At 36.7% G+C, this 18462-nt stretch overlaps 1 protein-coding gene across 2 annotated transcripts; it reads right to left on the bottom strand.

Moving 5' to 3' along the window:
* LOC107610004 (sentrin-specific protease 2-like) lies at positions 12644-16924 on the bottom strand. 2 transcript variants are annotated; one of them, XM_021107610.1, is made up of 8 exons: positions 16622-16924; positions 15867-16494; positions 15670-15766; positions 14569-14823; positions 14117-14433; positions 13348-13469; positions 13144-13213; positions 12644-13009 (listed from the first exon to the last, which is right to left on the bottom strand). In XM_021107610.1, exons 5-8 carry the CDS (start codon positions 14237-14239, stop codon positions 12875-12877), a joined length of 450 nt encoding a protein of 149 aa, XP_020963269.1. In that variant the 5' UTR covers positions 14240-14433; positions 14569-14823; positions 15670-15766; positions 15867-16494; positions 16622-16924; the 3' UTR covers positions 12644-12874. The 2 variants fall into 2 exon arrangements, with proteins under 2 accessions (XP_020963269.1, XP_016167558.1); XM_016312072.2 differs by having other exon boundaries at positions 14344-14433.

The raw sequence follows: 18462 nt of genomic DNA, 5'->3' as shown, positions 1-18462 counted from the left end.
ATAAAAGATAAATGGTGTATTTTTTTTCTTTTGAAAATGGTTTTTTCTTTTTTTACTCATGTGTAGCTAATTACCTCATTTTCATTGTCCGTCTTTGACAAAATGGAAAGGAAAAACAGCTATGAGGGATTAGTTTTTTATTTCTTTTAATTCTAATATTAATTATATGTTAATTAGTCACAAAATTGATGGTTATATAACGTGATCTTTTCTTTATGCACCGCAAGAAAGGTGAGTGTAAATCAAGGGAAAATTATAAACAAATTTTTGTTACATTTATTTTTAGTATTAGACAACACGAAATAGTAGGGAAAAAGTTTAGGGTCTACTAGTAGATAGGAATGTATAAAGACGAAAAGATATATCAAACTAAAAATATCTAAACGACATAATTGTAGCTCATTATGCCTAAACATAAGAAAAAGGTTTTTTAAATAAAAAATTCATTATTAATTGTTTTAATAAAAATACAGTAAGATTTATTTTTTTATACATTATTTTGCATTGTAATTTCCTATTAATCTTATTTCTTTAGTTGTGTCAGCGAAATTGAGGAAGAAAGTATTGTGCGTCAATTACACAGATTAATAAAGTTCAGTTTGGGTAAATAATTTAATTAAGTTTTTTTTTAAAAATAATTTAAATAATAAATAATTATATTAAAAATAACTTATAAAATAAGTCAAAAGCTCAAAAAAGTTAATTTTAAAATTTTTCAAACGGGACCTAAACCAACAACAAATTAAAATAGAGAAACAACTAGTACTTTTATCCGTAATAACATTATAGGAATATAAATCTTTTAAAATTACGTCAATCTTGACATTATAGATTATGGTACAAAAATTTATAGTATTAAACTATTTTTACAAAAAAAATTTTAAGGGATTGTCATGTGACCCATTTTAGTTATTAAGTTAGTTAGTAATATATAATATAGTTATATTTCAATATTAATTTTTCAATTTTAATTTTAATTTAATTTAAATGCAATTAGAAAATATTATATTGTATATTTTGATTGTCAAATTTATAATTAGCTATTGATAATGATATATAAGAGAGATAGAATGAGTTAAGAAATGAGAAAGATAGAGATAAAGAGAGAGGGGAGGAGAGAACTTTTTAATTTTAGAGAGAAAGATTTGATCTCAATTATACTAAGAAAATAATGTAATACATTTTAATTTAAAATTAATAATATATAATAGATGTTTTAGTTTTTTGTATCATATCTGACAAAAACTGTTATATCACATTAAACAACTTCGAATGCTAGCTGTGTAACTCTTCTCAATTCCTATAAATCTAAGCAATTATTTTTCACTTGCTATTTGTTAGATATTCTATTGACATATAGAGAATGATATACCAAAGTTGTAAAAAGGTGACGTTTGTGGTGAATGTATAGAATCCGTGGCTAAGGAGAAAGAGCCAATCTGTGAACGACTGATAAATCACTATTTTGTGGTTTATCCTGTGTTAATTTGAGTGGTTTTTATTAACTCTTTACTCATTTATTCATATGATTTGCATGATTTTACAATTCTTTCTTAGTTTTGTTCTATGATTGAAAACTTACTTCCTAAGCCTTTAATTTGTGTATTTTAATCCCCCTTTGTACCATTCGATGCCGTGATCTATGTGTTAAGTGTTTTCGAGCTTTACAGGGCAGGGATGGCTTAGAGGATGGAAAGGAAGCTTACAAAAATGGAAGGAACACAAGAAATAAAGGAGACAACCAGCGAGAAGCGACGTGCACGCATGGCTCACGCGTGCGCGCGAATTGGAGTCTTGCACAGCGACGCGTGCGCATACCTGACGCGTACGCGTGAGAAGTGATTTGCACAGCGACGCGTGTGCGTACCTGACGCGTACGCGTGACACGCGAAAATGGCCAGCGACGCGTACGCGTGACTGTCGCGTACGCGTGACATGCGCGACCTGCAGAAATCGCAAAAAATGCTGGGGGCGATTTTGGGCTGAGTTTGGACCCAGTTTTTGGCCCAGAAACACATACTAGAGCCAGAGAACAGCAGAGACTCAAGACACATTCTCATTACGCATAGTTTTAGTTTTAGTTTTTGGAATCTTAGAGAGAAAATCACTACTTCCTCTAGGGCTCCTTTACATTCATAGATTTCTAGTTTCATGCTTTTGCTTTGGATATTGAGAAGAGTCACTACCTCCGTTGAAGTTTCATTATTCTAGTTTGTTTTCTCATTCCTTTACTTTTTGTTGCCCATTAACCCTGTTTGGATAAGTATGTTAATGATTTTGGGATTTATTAATGCAAAGTACTATTTTTATTTTTAATTAATTTTCAGTTATTGTTTATCATGTCTTCCTTTTATTTCCTTTTCAATTCTGTGAAAGTTATATTCATGTTAATGGAATAGTTTCCTAACTTGATTGGGAGTTGATTAAGAGGAGAACCTTGAGTTGGAATACTCAAGTGTTAATCTTAATTGGAAGTTGTTGGCTGACTCTCTAATCTCTGACTCTAATCCTTTCTTAGGAAAGGATTAGGACTCGAGTGATAGAGTTGGTTAGTTAGTTACTTGACTTTTCCTTATTAAGTAAGGGATGACCAAGTAGAACAACAACCTTTTATTATTACACTTGGGAAAATTCAACAAGGATAGAACTTTCAATTAATCTTCTCCCGGTCAAGGCTTTTATTTGAATTATATAAATTCTCTCATTAATTACCATTGCTTCAATTTACAATGATTTATTTTTCTGTTTCTCAAACTCAAAAATTTCTTGGAAAACCTCTGACCAATAAGCTGCACTCTTTTGTCAACTCGTTGGGAGATGACCTGGGATTTCTACTCCCAATATTTTGTTATTAATTTTGTGACAACTCTTTTTTCTAAATTGATAAGCGAATTTTAATCGGTTGAGAACTGTACTTGCAACGCTGTTTTCTCTATAAATTCTTAATCGGCCAATTTCCGCCACATCAACGACACCTGTCCTGGAGGGGGTAGAAGACCATATCCGTTGACTGTGCTGATATGTAAGACCTAAAACTTTTGAAAAGTCTTATTGTGAACAAATTTCAAATAATATATTTATTTACAGTTTTAATTTTAGAAATTATTTTATTAAAAATAATTAAAAGCAATTTCGATTAATTAAATTTGAAATAAATTAAGATCCTTATCCAATTTTACAATTATTGAGTTTTTCTATATTTAAATTATAAAGTTTAGTAATTGTAAAATAATATGAATTTTATAGGTGCCACTATCGCCGTCGCGTCCTGCCATCCCTGCCACCATGTAGCCGCCGAACTAGGCTGAGGGAGAGAGAGATTGAAATGAGCTTTGAGGAAGAGTGTTGTGCGAGAATGGAGAGGGAGAGGTGCCGTCGTGGGCTGGCCATCAAGGGAGCTGTTGCTGCGAACTCGTCGCTGTAGAGGAGAAGCTGCCGCCGCGTTCAGTTTGCCATCACCATCGTGCCGTTCGCGCCGTCGCCATCGAGAGCAGAACCAGGAAGAGTGTTGGCTCGTGAGTGAGGGTGGTCACAGGCATGGAGCCACCGCTGCCTCACGCCGTCGCTCTCGCCGTGATTCCCGTCGCCCCTGCTGCAGCTGCCTCGCGCCGTTGTCCTCGCCACGAAGCAGCGCCGCCATGTCGTGGAGAAGAAGGCCGTCCAGTCGCACAGAGTAAGAGAGAGAGAGAAAGCACGGGAGCAGAGGAGAGAGATGGGAGACCTGCGCCAACCACCGCCGCTTTTGCCGCCCGAAACCCCGCTGCCGTCGCTGAAAAACTCTGTCGGTAAGGGTTTCTGAGTATGGTTTTCATTCGTATTAAGATTCTGGAAACTTTATCGTCTTTGTATGTGGATTTCAGTCACCATCGCCGGAGTCTGGTCGCCGCTACCACTTGAGGTGGCTGCCGGGGCCGCTGCCAAACTGTTTTAGAGCCCGCCGCTGTTTTGTTTTGCTAGTTCAGTAAGTATTCCTGTTTCGAAAGCCCTGCGTTAGTGTTCTGTTCTATGTAATAAAGTATTTGTGATTTTAATGGTTTTAGGAGTTAAAATCCGAGTTTTCTTGTGGCATTTGAAGCTGTTTCTGCTTTTGAGAGAGCAAGCAGAGCCGAGGTTTTGGTTGCCGTCAATTCAGGTTGAGGCAAAAGGAACTCTGTGAGGCATTTGGGCTATGGTTTTGCGTATCGAGGTAGGGGCCTTTTTCAGAAAACTAAACTTATTCATTTGGAATTGTTATATATGGATACTGATGTGAGAAATGTGCCTTTGGCGATTGTATAAGTCTTGTGCATTATTTGATTGTCTTGGATGGATGTGAATGCTTATTTGATTGGACTATTGTTGGGTTTTGTGAAACGAACTATTTTTGGAGTGTTTCTTTAAAGTTTTCTCTTTAAAGTTTTGAAATCAAGTTTAATCAGTTGATAATGGTTTGATCTTGAAACGGTTTCCTTGAGATATGGAAATGAGATGAATGTTGGATTTAGCTTGCCTTCGAACTGATTTTGGGGTTTGGACCATTGAAAAGGATTGTGGAATGGTTTGGTTGAAAAAGGGTGGCAAAAAGTCCAAGTTTTAGGGGAGGTGCTGCCGAAATTTCTACAAAAATCTTAGACTTTGTTTGAAAAGTTATTTAGAAAGGCTTGGATTTGAGAAAGTGTATTATTTGATTTATTAAGAAAATAGTTATGTTTTCGACTTTAATTTATTTAAGAAAACTATATGTCTTGAGTTCGATTTATTTAGAAAGGAATTACTTTACCATTTTGAATCACTGAAGAAAAGTATTATGTTCTAATATTGATTTTAAATATAAAAAGGGCTTATGCTTTTAGTTAGACTTAAGGATTTCGTTCGGAGGAGCTTTTGGTGATGTTAAAGGAAATTGGACTTTTGATTTAATAATTGCATTGTGACATTTTGGAAGAAGTCACAGAATTGGTTTTTAGAAGGAACCTGGAAGTGGTTTTGATTTAAATGGATTAGCTCCATTTTAAGTGAATTTGTTTTGGATTGGGTTGGGACATGTGACTTTATATGATTTGGTTTTATAATAAATTATGTTTCTATTTACTTAAACCAAGAATTTATGATTTTAAGAGTTTCAATAAACCTTTAAGAGATTGAGATAGGTTGTCCTTCCCTAAAGTCTTGAGACTCTGCTGAGAAATTTCTACTACCAAATTCTATTTTTGGATGACTGATTTTTTGATCTTTCAAAAGAAATTGTTAATTTGGCCTAGTTGTTGAATCGTTTGGAAGTTTTAGAAGGATGTTGTGGAAATGTGGATTTTTTGAAAGAGAAAATTTCTTTTGAGAAGGATGGCTTATAAGCTAGAACTGATTTGAGAAATGTGGATTTTTGAAGTTAAGATAGGGATGAATTGAATTTGATTTCAAAGAAAAGTGATTTGAGAAAAGTGATTTATAGCTTGAATGATGATTTTATGAGTTTTATGATGTTGGATGGTGGAAGTGCTATTATGTTGTGAGCCGGAATGGCTATATATGATAATGAATTATGGCTGATTGTGGAATATGTTATGAGCCGGAATGGATGTATATGATAATGAATTATGGCTGATTGTGGAATATGTTATGAGCCGGATGGTTGAGTATGAATATGGATGATTATTGAGCTGATAAAGTGATTGTTGCACTTCCAATTATCTGAGATACGAGTTTACTTGAATAAGAGTAGTGGCTAGCCACCACGTGCTCCAGGTTGAGACTCGATACTCTGCTGACCCTATGTCATAAGTGTGGCCGGACACTCTGAAAGTTTTAGAGCTCGCCCCCATAGAATAACACCAGTGTGGGTGTTGTGTAATTATGATTATGATTGTGAATAACTCGAGTTGGGGATGCACGACAGAGGGACAGTCCAATGATTAACTATAAGGACTTGTCGGGCTGGCTTTATAATTGACAGATGAGACTCATCAGCCACTAGGGCAGGCATTCATCATATGCATCTATGTGACATTGTTTGGGTGTGCATATTGTATTTGGTTTGCCTATGTGATTAATTATGTCTAATTGCTAATTGCTCTACTTGAAGTAACTGCTTGATTGTGCTTGAACCTTTTACTTGTGTTTGTGACTGAAAAATTGGTTGTATTGTGGTGGATTGGCTGTTGTTTGGATTGTTTGGGCCTAGGGCCGTGGTTGATTATGAGATGGGCCGAAGGTTGTGTTTGGTTTTGTATTTTTGGTTTAAAAAAGTATAAAAAACTGAACTAGTTCAGCATAGGCTTAATGAACCTATGCTTGGAACAGCTTGGTCATTCACACTGTGTAAGGAAAACTTTCAAAAAGGCTTTTGGTTTATTTTATTGAGGAATTTAACAGTTTTTTCTTTCAGAGAGGATTTTGGATTTTTGATATTAAACCTTTGGTTTTGGAAAGATGCATAAGACGGTTATTAATCACTGTAACGGTTTTACCTTCACATATCCTATTATAGTAATTCTCAAAAATCCCCTACTAAGAACCCTTTCGAGGATGATGTTCTCACCCCCCTTACAAATTTCCCTTTTCAGGATATGGACGCAGAATTCATGAAGAGTTTACCTAGTTGTTGTTGTCGTGATGTTTTGTATTGCTTTAGTTATTATTTATTGTTCCCTCGCCTTTATCTTTGTACATTCTGTAAGAGAGATAGGAATTGTATTAGTTAATGATTGTAAAATTATATATATATATATATATATATATATATATATGTATGTATTCTTTGTGAGTTTTGTAAGTTGTATTGTATGTTGGATGTATGTTACCTAACAAAAAGTATCTTGGAGCGGTTATACGGTTTAAAGTTTTAAACAGGCTCATATTTTAGTATTAAATATTATAAGAGTCGTCGTAATACTCGAGCTATCAGAGTGGCACAGCCGGAAGCGTGACATTTTGATAGTTAGGGTGTTACATGATACACGGTGAAGTCGCTAATTGAGTCATGGTAAATGTTTACGACGCTAACCATGATAATTAACTAAATTGGTGAATCATGGGAATAATAGAAATAGAAATTGAAAGGTAAAATCTAAAAATTCCCAAATGTATGAGCTATTTGAACAAACATTCAAAGCCTTTGGGGAAATTAGGGTTCTATCTTGAGTTCGGAGCTCAGTTGTGGGAGGTGGGGGCGAAGGCCATCTTCGATGCTCGCTTCTGGAAGTCGATTCACTGAGGAAGGTTTCGGAGCAGGTTAGCGTCGTTGGTGGAGGCGGCCTCACCCGGTAGCAACATCAGAATCGGCATTTTTGTCGGCGACTTGTAGAGAAGAGCGGAAATCGCAGGTTTTGCTCCATTATCGCCTCTTCCCTGTCTCCTTCCCTCTCCCGGTGTCTATCTCTCTCAAGGTTGGAAACCCTAAATCCTGGCAGTCGGTGCTGGCTCTTTGCCTCCTGCAGTGGCCGTCGTCTCTCTTCCTATCTGCTACTGGTGTTCTGATCTGTGGGGTATTGGTAATGTTTGTCCTTCATGTATGCTCTAAATTTGGTGATTTTTTTTGTTCAAAATTAGATAAATATATACTGTTGTTCTGAATTTGCTGAGATGGTTTTGTGTCAAAAGGCTGCATTAGGCATACGATACCCAACTTTTGTTCCAAACAAACTGCACATACATGGTGAATTTGAATTTCCAAAACGAAATAAATAGAACTTAAGATTAAAAACAGTTATAATGTTCAATATCAAGATGATTCCTATAATCAATCACCCCAAAAATTGTATCTTACAAGCTCCTTTTAATGATGCATCCTCTAAATAATTGATTGGAACAAAACTAGATCCTTTAAACTGTACCAATAGTAGTACACATAATAGATATAAGAGTACACATGTAAGAGTACACAGAATAGTACCAATAATAGTCACATAATAGATATAAGATTTAACCATAGCCAATTTTTTCATTTTTCCATATACAAAAATCAAATGACAAAATCTATGTATTTGAAAATAATGACAGTGTGAGTTAATCAGTTAAGTACAAAGTATATGCGCCAAAGTGAAATGTATATCAAGTTTCAGCAATTTTCCTCCGATCACTGTTACACAAGTGATTTGGTAGCAAGTGTTTTGCTTTTGTTCTGTTTATTTATACTCAGGCTGCTGAAAATTCGTCTTGAACCGTTTCGATAAATATGTTTTTTAACTTCCTCTAAAATGAAAAGAAAATGGTTTTCCTTTTGAAATACGTTTAAGTTGGACATTTTCTTTATCAATTTTCGTCATGCATGCTACAAGTGACGTATTCTAGTATTTGCAACTTGTGAACTCCCATGAAAATGGTTATTAGAACAAAAAAATTTGGAATTATCTTTCCATTTAAGGTCAGATGTGGTCGAATATTTTGTCTTAAGTTACATGTTTCATTCCCATTCTATTTTGTACAGTGATCCTTCTCTATACAACTGTTGATTTTTGAAGTGATAAGTTTTACGGGTTAATATTCAACAATTTATTTCTTTTTTTTATGACCAATGATTGTTGTCGTATATTAGAATTGTTGATAAAGCTGTGAGTTATGGCTGTCATATCTATGTGTGAGCTATAAAGGGTTGAAAACATGCTATTTCTTCCTCTAATGTGATGCAGGCATGCATAGGTTTTGGCTCATAATTGTATTCAAGCAGTGATTGGTTTAGGTGTAGGTAGCGTGACAAATGATGTGAATGCATATATTATTAGTTTTTAACTGTGAACTTTGTTATAATAAGCAGAGCATTTGCTTTGGCCATAATTAGATGTCCTTAAAATTTTTTAAACAAATGTTATAGTACTTTTTTATATGATGTGCACTTGTTAATTTAATTGGATAAAAAGTTTTTAATAACTCAGTCATAATGGGTTAGGGATCTAGTATTCAGTCACAACTATGGAACTTTGGTTAATGCCTAATTGTATAGCAATTATCTACCTTTTAGTCATATTCGTAATTTACTATGCATACGACATGCTTGGTTCTCGATTGGCTTCATTATTTTTTAACCCAGGGATGTGTGAGAGTGAGCTGGATTTGGAGGATGGCAGCACGTCAGAGTTGTCAGGCCAATGGACTGATGGTTGGAGCACCAATTCGAGTGACGAAGATGATTCGAATGGGTCGGAAGAAATGCATACTAACGAAGGTGATAGTGGCCCCAGCGAATACCAAGGCTGCGATGGTGGTGGATGCGACGTAGCTGCCTCAACAGAAGATCATGGAAACTCAGGGAATATCATGAGTGAACAATTTAGCGGTCCAGACCCTGTGAATGGTTTTGCGTTGTTATCTGCAGAGTTTATTGGGATTGAAGATGCCTACACAAGGTATGTAGCGTATGCGAAGGATATTGGTTTTGTCATGCGAAAGGGAGATTCTGTTAAAGATGAGGATGGAAATATTGTCAGAAAGTTCTTCTATTGCAATCGGTAAGGGCTGCGGGAAAAGAAGCACTATGAGAGAATTGACAGAAGAAGGCCACATAAACCGGAGACAAGAACGAATTACAATGCCAAGCTTGTTGTATTTCTGGACAAAAGTTGTAGGAAGTGGAGGACGAAGGCATTAGTGGAAAAGCATAATCACGACTTGGCATCCCCAGCGTTCACTAATGTAATGCAACCGCATAGAAAGATCACAGAAGGTCACAAAGCGCATATACATAGCATGCATGAAGCCGGTTTCCAGACAACTCAAATCATGGGCTTCTTTGCCCATATGTGTGGTGGATATCGCAATCTTAACTTCATAAGTAAAGACTTGTATAATTATATGGATGGAGTTAGGCAATCCAGGATTGTGGAGGGAGATGTAGCCGCAACAATAAGCTACATGAAGGGCAAGGTTGAGTTGGATCCTATGGCAGTTGTGCAGTATACGTACTGCGCTGAGAAGCACCTTGGTCACATGTTTTGGTCCGATGGTCACATGCAGCATGACTACGAATGCTTTGGTGATGTGTTGGCATTTGACTCGATCAGAAAACAACTTATACAATAGACCTCTTGTAATATTTTCAGGCACCAACCACCACAGACAGACAATTATTTTTGTGTTCTATTTGCTAGAGGACAAGAAGATTTTGTCCTACAAATGGTTGCTAAGTAGCTTCTTGGAGGTAATGAGGCACAAGGAGCCGAAAGTGGTTGTCACAGACGGTGATGAATCCATGCGAAAGGAAATTCGAAATGAATTTCCGTACACGACACATCGAATATGCACCTGGCATCTTGCTCGAAATGCTGTTGTGAATATCAAGGACAAAGATTTTTGTGCTGCGTTTAAGACTGCTGTGTATGGTCACTTTGATGTGGAAGAGTTTGACAATTATTGGGCGGACATGGTCACGTCGTTCGGTCTAGGGGACAACGATTTGCAAAGACATACGAAAAGAGAGAGATGTGGGCAAATGCTTACCTGGGTGGAAAATTTTGTGCCGGCATTCGAACTACTTCTCGGTGCAAGGGTATTAATTCATCACTAAAGAAATTTATCAAATCCGGGAATTGCTTACTTGAGTTGGTTGAGAACCTGGATCGATTTGTTAAGGATTATCGGAGCAACGAATTCATTGTAGATTATAAGACTCTTTACTCTAATCCGGTGATGAATACGGGTCTCGAAACCAAGGAAAGATCTGCGAGCAAGTTGTACATGAGGGAGATATTCTAAGAGGTGCAAAAACAGATCGAGGGGGTCGCGGCATTGTTAATCTTGCACAGGGACAGTTTTGGTAGCACCGAGAAGTTCATGTTTAGAAAGTTTCGAAGGCCCCATCATGTGTACTCAGTATTCTTGGATAGAAGTTGTGATAAGTATGCATGTTCTTGTAAGTTGTGGGAGAGATTAGGGATCCCTTGCCGCCATATATTTTGTGTCCTCAAAGAGCTAGAGAAAGAAGAGCTACCAAACCAATTGGTGCTTCGTAAGTGGTGCAAAGATGCCAAAGTAGCTGGTAGCAACGGTATGGATGCGGCATCGGATCCCACAGAAGGAGTTCGCGTTAGATACGGCGCATTGTGGAGTGCTTGCCTGTCGATGTGTTTTCAAGCTACGAAAACGACTGAAATATACAACATTGCTATGATGGAAGTTGCAAGAATGTCGAGGGAGTTTGAATCTCTTTGTGTCGTAGGACAAAGTGAGCGTCGCGTTCAAGCAGCAGCGGATCAAAGCCACGTTCGTGACCCAAAGGTTGTCAGGTCGAATGGTGAACCTCGCAGGAGCATGAATGGCAATAAAGGGAGGCGTTGCCGGTGGTGCTTCGGATTAGGCCACGATCGAAGAAATTGCACTGCCATGGACGACGATGTCGACGATGAGGTTTGTATGTGTTGGTTTATTTCTAGCATTGTTGTTTGTTATTTTCGTTGCATGTGGTTATGCTTCACGTTGTTACTTGTTACTTATTTGATGATAATTGTGGTGCAATAAAAAGATTTAACTCCAAAAATTGATTTGATGGACGAAATATGATTTTGTAGGATGGTAGACCTAGACATAAGGGAGTTGATTCTTCCGGAAAGAGGTCACTATGAAATTAGTTGGATGGCAATGACTGTATGTGAATGAATTGTTCACCTCATTAGGATAGAGTTACATCTTCTTAACTTTTGGTTATCTACTTTGGACACTCTAGTTGAGTTGATAGGGTTAGACCTTATTATGGTAGTCTTTTCTACTGTGAAAACTGTTCTTATGTGGTCTTTTACTAATGAATGAGACTTGTGTGAACCAAGATTGTTGGTGCTAAGTGCATATAATTTATTCCATTCATGTTGTGGCTCTTAGGCTGTGATGTTAGATTTAATTTATGCAATAGATTGTGGTAATTCCCATTCCGGAAATTTCTATGGTGCTTCAATGCAAGAACAAGCATGTCATGATGTCCTTGCGTCAGCTATTGTTTCTTCAATTTCTACCATACCGGAACTGAAATACTGAATTTTTAAACTTGTATCTGTTGCTGTTCACTCATGTCTGCATCATGCACCACTTGGATCTGTATATTCGATGTCATAGTTCCTTCTAAGCGGATCATCCGATTCGATCATCTACCGTTATGGGTGGTAGAATGAGAAATTGATCAGCATGCTAGTGATTCCATGTAATTATAATTTTATAAGACACGAATGCTACTATAGAAAATTCTTCTCTATTTTCAGTTGCTACTATGGACCACTTTCATTTAATTAAATTTTAGCAACATATTATTATGAAACTAAATTGTAATCCAGCTTTAATTAGGTTTTTCAGGTTAAGAGAAGTCTACCATGATACGAATTCTTATGTATGATTAATTCAATGTTTAACATAGCTAAGTAGCCATCATTTTCATTATTAAATGAAAGGAAAATTGTTGAGAACCTATTTAGGGATTCACATTATTCCACGTGTTATGCTGAGCATAGTTTTTTAAAATTGAAAAGGAAAAAAAGATTTAGGTATAATAATGATCCTAATGATTAATATTATGCAAATCACTCTTTGAAAGAAAAAACTACAATGCTTTCTAGCATTTCAAATATTCTCTTAGCTTTCTATAGAGTACAAATTGTGATAGATTATACACTAGAAGAACATGCACGATGACAAGCGTCAGAATAGAGTGTTCAACTGAAAATCAATCAACAATGAATAGAACAAGAGAAACTTAAAAACTTAGTCTGTTCTATCTGCATTTCACCCAGTTGTAGATAATTTAAATAACATAATAAGCATCATATAATCGGCATCATAAACATAACAGTGTTAACCTCCAAATTGGAGATACACCTCATTGTACAAAATAATGCTCTTAGAAAATTCTTAGTAGTGCAAGTTGGTTGTGTGCCTTAAACAAAAAAACTGGTATCTTAGGCTAATCATGCCTCCTAGCTTGCTATCATGGAGTGACTGAGAAACTCCTCCAATATCTCAGAGCTGCTTCAATGGTTTCCATTCTGTTGTCGTTGTGATACTTTAGTACCATGTCAATTGCAAGGCGCATTCGACTGTAGTCAGTTACCAACTGAAATGTCTGCGACAACGTAAACACACGCCTAGGTTATTACACTGAGTAGTGCAATGATAGATCAAACGAAGGTTTCTACTACTATAAACTGGATTTATGTTAATTTATAAGGTTTTAAGCCACGTGAGCCCAAATTATACCTCAACATCATAGTCGTAGAATAAGTGGTACATGATCATCCACTGTGCTACAAACACGCCACAGTCATTGCTGGTCGAGTTCATAGCCCCATTAAGGAAAAATTTAGACCATGTAAGGAATCAGCTTTTGATTTTTCAGAATCAATTGAAATATGGCAACAGTTGCAATCATGGAATTAAAAAGTAGTTTTCTAAATCAATCACCTTTGTGGAAGTTGTTGAGTAACATTTGGCTCCGTAATCTCAAACTCACTGCATTCAATTTTATCCGTGTCTTCATTAGCATGCCAAGCACGGTCATCCAAAAGGTCATCCAGAAAGATTGCCTGTGGCATAAAAGTAGTGCATTCTTGTTAGCAAATAACTTTCAGCAACATTTTTGCTGTGAGAATATTATTACAACCACAACAAGAAACTAAGAACCAAAATTATACAAATGGTTTGCGTGAGAAACCCCAATCTTGCTATTAAAGAAAAGAGACGTCAGGTTGCACGAAATTAAGACTGAAAATGAAAATTCCAGACCCTCAGATTCACCTGAATACAACGTTGCTGAAGGTACTATGTGGCATACACATACCAATCCCAGGATATGATCAAACCCAATAGTAAAACATTTAATATGACAATTAAAAACACAATGCAATATTCCCAAGCTACATGTGACTCACCATAGGCCTGCTCTTAGCCATAATTTGGGAGTCAAGTATTACTAGAATATCAACCATGTGAAGGCACAGAATCCCAGAGGTGGTATGATAACTAATTCACTGTTGTGAATTTTAAAATACTCAAAGAAACAAAATGCCAAAATCAGATTCATATAGCACATTCGTCATAGTAAGGTCCTTTCATTTATAGTCAAATAATAAAAGCATATGCATAGCAAACACATACAACTATTTTCAGAATCTTGTTCGTCATACTTTATGACCAGCTATGGTAATTGGCCATTTCCGAATAAGAAGATTACCAATCTCCTACTCAGGCGATGTCTCTTTGACCTGGCTATTGGGGACCTCAGTGAGTCAAGATAAACAAATCGATTTCGTGCAAGGTCGACTATAACAAGAAACCAGTGGTTGTCGCACCACATTGGGCAGTAAATCTAACTCATATAAGTGGAAACAAAATGTGCATTAAGTTATCAACGAAGGATATGTGGGAGCATCGTGTAACATAATAAGTATGTGTGCATACCTTTAGGACTTCATCGGCGTAACCCATGAAGTCCTTTCTTATGGCAGAAATTGTTGCCTCCGGTATAGGACCTCGTCCCGTAGCTATTTTCTGTAGAGTGAAAATGTGACAACACCGCTATTGTTACGGAGTTAAAAACATCATTCTTACCGGGATTCAAGTCTTTTGGCTATAAGAACAGCGAACAATTCCGAGGAAAACGGAAATAAGGGTTCAAAAACTAACCGTAAAGGTCGTCGGCAGGTATCATTGCAGCCTTGTGAGGTCTAAGGCAAGCATCCTTGCCCGCAGAATCAGTACTTGTATATAACTGAACACGGACATTAGAACGAAAGCATCTGGTCTTCAAAAGATAATCGGCATTCAATTTAGATAGTTAGAGTTGTGTGACATACATCGTCAACTACTTGCCTCCCTGGCTCTAAAGTCTTTAGGGCCTTGCGCGTCATGGCACAGTGCAAATTCGAAACGAGTATCTCCCTGAACAAAGTGGAAGGGCCTTTAAATAGCTGCCCATACTTACAACATTTATAACAGTCAGGTGACTCTCAAAATATCAATTATAAGTGTCAAAGTTTGGTTATACAGACTTAGTAAGGGTTTACGAACGTGCTTACAAGAAGGAAGAAAACCGGAAAAAAATAATGGTAACAAACGACTAAGTTCGGAAAATATCAGTTATAAGGAAATACGAAAGGATATACGAACATGCCTACAACAGGGAACAAGACCTAAAAAAATAATGATAAGAAAGTACTATTAATCTATTATATTCTGGAAAAATAAATCAGGTTCGGGAAATGAGATAAAATTCATACGGCAAAATATAAATCATTATTTATATTCCATAGTTGTAATAAGTAACTAAGTAATGGCTTCTGTCGATATATCAAGTATTTGTTATAAACACTTATATTTCGTTGTTGTGATCTGGTAGTTTTCCCCCATTCCTGCCTTATATGTAGTAGGAGAATTTCTTCATATATTTATTATTCAGAAATTAATTTTATTTTGTATATGTGTACTCAATAACTAAATAAATGAAACGTGCTGCTGTTGATAAGCTAACTTTATCTTGGATTATCTTACCTGTAAGAAGTGAATTTCTTTATTTATTCTCTTTACCATAGAAAAAGTGTCGTTTGGTTACATCTCTTTCCTATACCAAACGAAATTTATCATTTGTTCTTTTTATTTTGGCATACCAAAACTCAATCAAAACCACACCAGAGTCATAGCGATTAAGCGGAGAGTTAAGAAAATAACTTACGCCGCAGTGTTAATTATACAGTGACAAGTAATAATTTCATTTCAACCAATACTCACTCTGGGTCCAGTGCAGTATTAAAGATGTAGGATGCGATAGCTAGGTGTAATCCATTATCTCCATGTCCGGAGTAGGTTGAAACGAGACCGGCATACCCTGGACATTGACATCAATGGGTAAAGTCAAATCTCATGCAGCGATAGTTCACAGTAAATATGACCAATGCCAATAGCTCATCCTTATTTAACGAACAAACCTTGGGAATTTTACTACCAACATCCTCTGCCATAAAATTGCTATCTAGGTGCCTCAATTGCATGAACTTCTATTGAAGGGCTCGAGCCCGAGAAATCTTCACAATCATATAGGTGACATACGAGCTGTGGGGTTTGTCACATCCAGTTGAAATCATCGAAGCCGGGAACAGATTACGCCACCCCCTAAGACCAGACTTCGTTGGTGCAGCCTTGGAGGACGGATTCATTTTGGCATTGCCGCGCCTGAACTTAAAGGATCCGTCGTCCGAGTTGCTCATACGGTTCGCATGCGAAAAGTAATCAGGGTCGTCCTTCGTGTTGCTTTTAGTCTTGGTGTTATGCCATTTGTATGTTCTTAAACTTGGCTGATCTCTCTTTGCAGCGTGTTTTCCTGTAGTATTAACCCTGTTCTTGGACTGGATTGCATGCGGAGAATTGCTCCCCACAATCAGCGATCCGTCCTTCCCACCTATGGCCTGGTGTAGCATTGCGAGGACATCCTGGTTGAATTGTCTCTGTTTCATAACTATAACTTTTAAATCCTCTATCTGTTGCTGGATCTGCTCAAACTGTGAAGCCATATTTAAGCCGATACCTCCATGCCGAGGACGGTTGCTGTGTTTCTTCCTACAAAAGGACAAACTACTATTCTAAACTCGCAGCAATGATAAATAAATTATTACGTAACCACATTGCAACATATGCGACACACATGGAAATATGCAACTAGACAATATAAAGTGACAAGAATTACCTCTGCGAAACTCCCAGAGTTGGGGTCTCGCTAAAGCGTGTTTTTTTGCCGTCTAGTGCTGTACACAAAAGCTGTTGCAGCCTGTTCCTGAACCTCATCGGAGGAGGAGGAAACGACCACAGGCCCATCAAGTATCTCGATCTCGTTCTCCATTGTGCACCTAACCTGCATACCACCTCAGTCGTCATCATTCAAGGTCGACGACTTTGGCTGCTATTACTGGGATGGAAGATAGTGTGTTCGGGGGCCAGTGGAGTTGTGGCATCGAATTCATCATAATTGGCTTGGTTGGTCAACATTTGTTGGTAATAAACCCTAGGTAAAATTAGAAGATGGGAATAAGCTCGGTTTTTATTGCCTATTTGGGTTGGACGTATTGTACTACTTTTGGAAGCCAAATGAAGGTATTACAGCCCATCTTTATTTTTTTTTTTGGTTGAGCTACCTTTTTTAGCACTATGTTTTTGTCGTTTTGTTTATGTTCTTTCTTAAAATAAAAATACCGGACAATGCCTGAGGAGTTGGGCCAAAAAATACTAAAAACCTTGTAACAATGGACCACATGTTTTTAAAGTGGTTGCAAATGATTTTCATCCCAATTCTGTAAGGAAGTTTATCTGTAATCCTATTAAAAAAAATAAATTACAATAACAATTCAAATTAGGCCAGGCTACAATATATTATACGTTAACATATTAACGTATCTAGTTCATATTACTTTATATTTCTTTATCACAGTCTAACAGAAAAGATTATTTAATTAAGGTTAAAACCTACTTATTAATTGTTAGGGTTAAAACCTACTTAATTAATATATTTTGAATTTTATATATCTATTTTAAAATTTTTTGTACTATATTTACACTCACTACTTAATATTTTTGGATCTCATCTAACTTTCAAATAGAAAAAGATTAACTGACTGTTGCATCATAATATATAAACCAAAGTGAATAATAATTACAAAAAATTCTTCGGTGTTATAATGGTTTCATCATCCATATGGGAAAACGCAAGATTAAATTAGTTAGAACCTGTGGAGGATTCATAGGATGAAAATTTGGCTTTTGTTGTTTGTATGAAAAAATTTTTCTTATATGTGCTACATGATACAATACTCTCAAGACATGAACCCCACTCGACTCAAAGGGATACAATGACCTATGACATATACCCCTAATGGTTCCTTACCAATACTAGCCTTGATGAAGTATAAAGGATGCAAAAAGTCTAATAGCATCAGTAGATGCATGCTTAGTTATGTAATGGAATAAGTTTTTCAGGCTCATGCAAACGACACATGGCTAACGCCTGTGTGCAACCGTATTAATGATAAATAGGGTGGTTAGAGACTCAGGAATACCTGTTAATGGTCAGCTACTAATGGTAGCCAGGAATATATTTTCTGACGATAGCTTCCCTGCCCCAAGAAATTTATATTCGACGTAGAGAATAGGTGAATCAAATATTTGGAACGACGGTGCTTCTTTATTCAACAGGAGTATCTCGCCATGGTAGCACGAAGAAAGTTGTGAAAAGCTGAGTATGAAGCTTGCGTGAGTTACTGTGGGATATATGACAAATTAAATAACCATTTTAAAAATCGATGACCGAAAGCCCACAGTCGTTTAGCGCGGACATTATTCAACCCGGGTAAAAGATTGCTTTCATTCGGGCCATAAAAGAGAAAATGTAATGTCATGTGTGATTGGACAATTCTCTTATGCTGGATAAAAGGTGTTGTCGAGTCCTTCCCATACATCTCATTCCAAACTGTAGAAGTAATTGTCGCAATTTTTTATCACATAAATTAAAGTTTTCTGGAAAGAAATAAGAGATAA

This window comes from Arachis ipaensis, chromosome B07, assembly GCF_000816755.2.
Source record: "Arachis ipaensis cultivar K30076 chromosome B07, Araip1.1, whole genome shotgun sequence".
Lineage (NCBI taxonomy): Eukaryota > Viridiplantae > Streptophyta > Magnoliopsida > Fabales > Fabaceae > Arachis > Arachis ipaensis.
This window is presented reverse-complemented; position numbering and strand designations above follow the sequence as displayed.

Excerpts from the sequence above, each read along its gene's own strand:
- LOC107610004 (XM_021107610.1), bottom strand. The coding sequence starts at position 14,239 with ATGTGGTGCGACAACCACTGGTTTCTTGTTATAGTCGACCTTGCACGA. Across the intron at positions 13,470-14,116 it reads ATCGCCTGAGTAGGAGATTG|GCAATCTTTCTGGATGACCT; the intron begins GTAATCTTCTTA and ends TTTATGCCACAG. Across the intron at positions 13,010-13,143 it reads TCTACGACTATGATGTTGAG|ACATTTCAGTTGGTAACTGA; the intron begins GTATAATTTGGG and ends ACGTTGTCGCAG.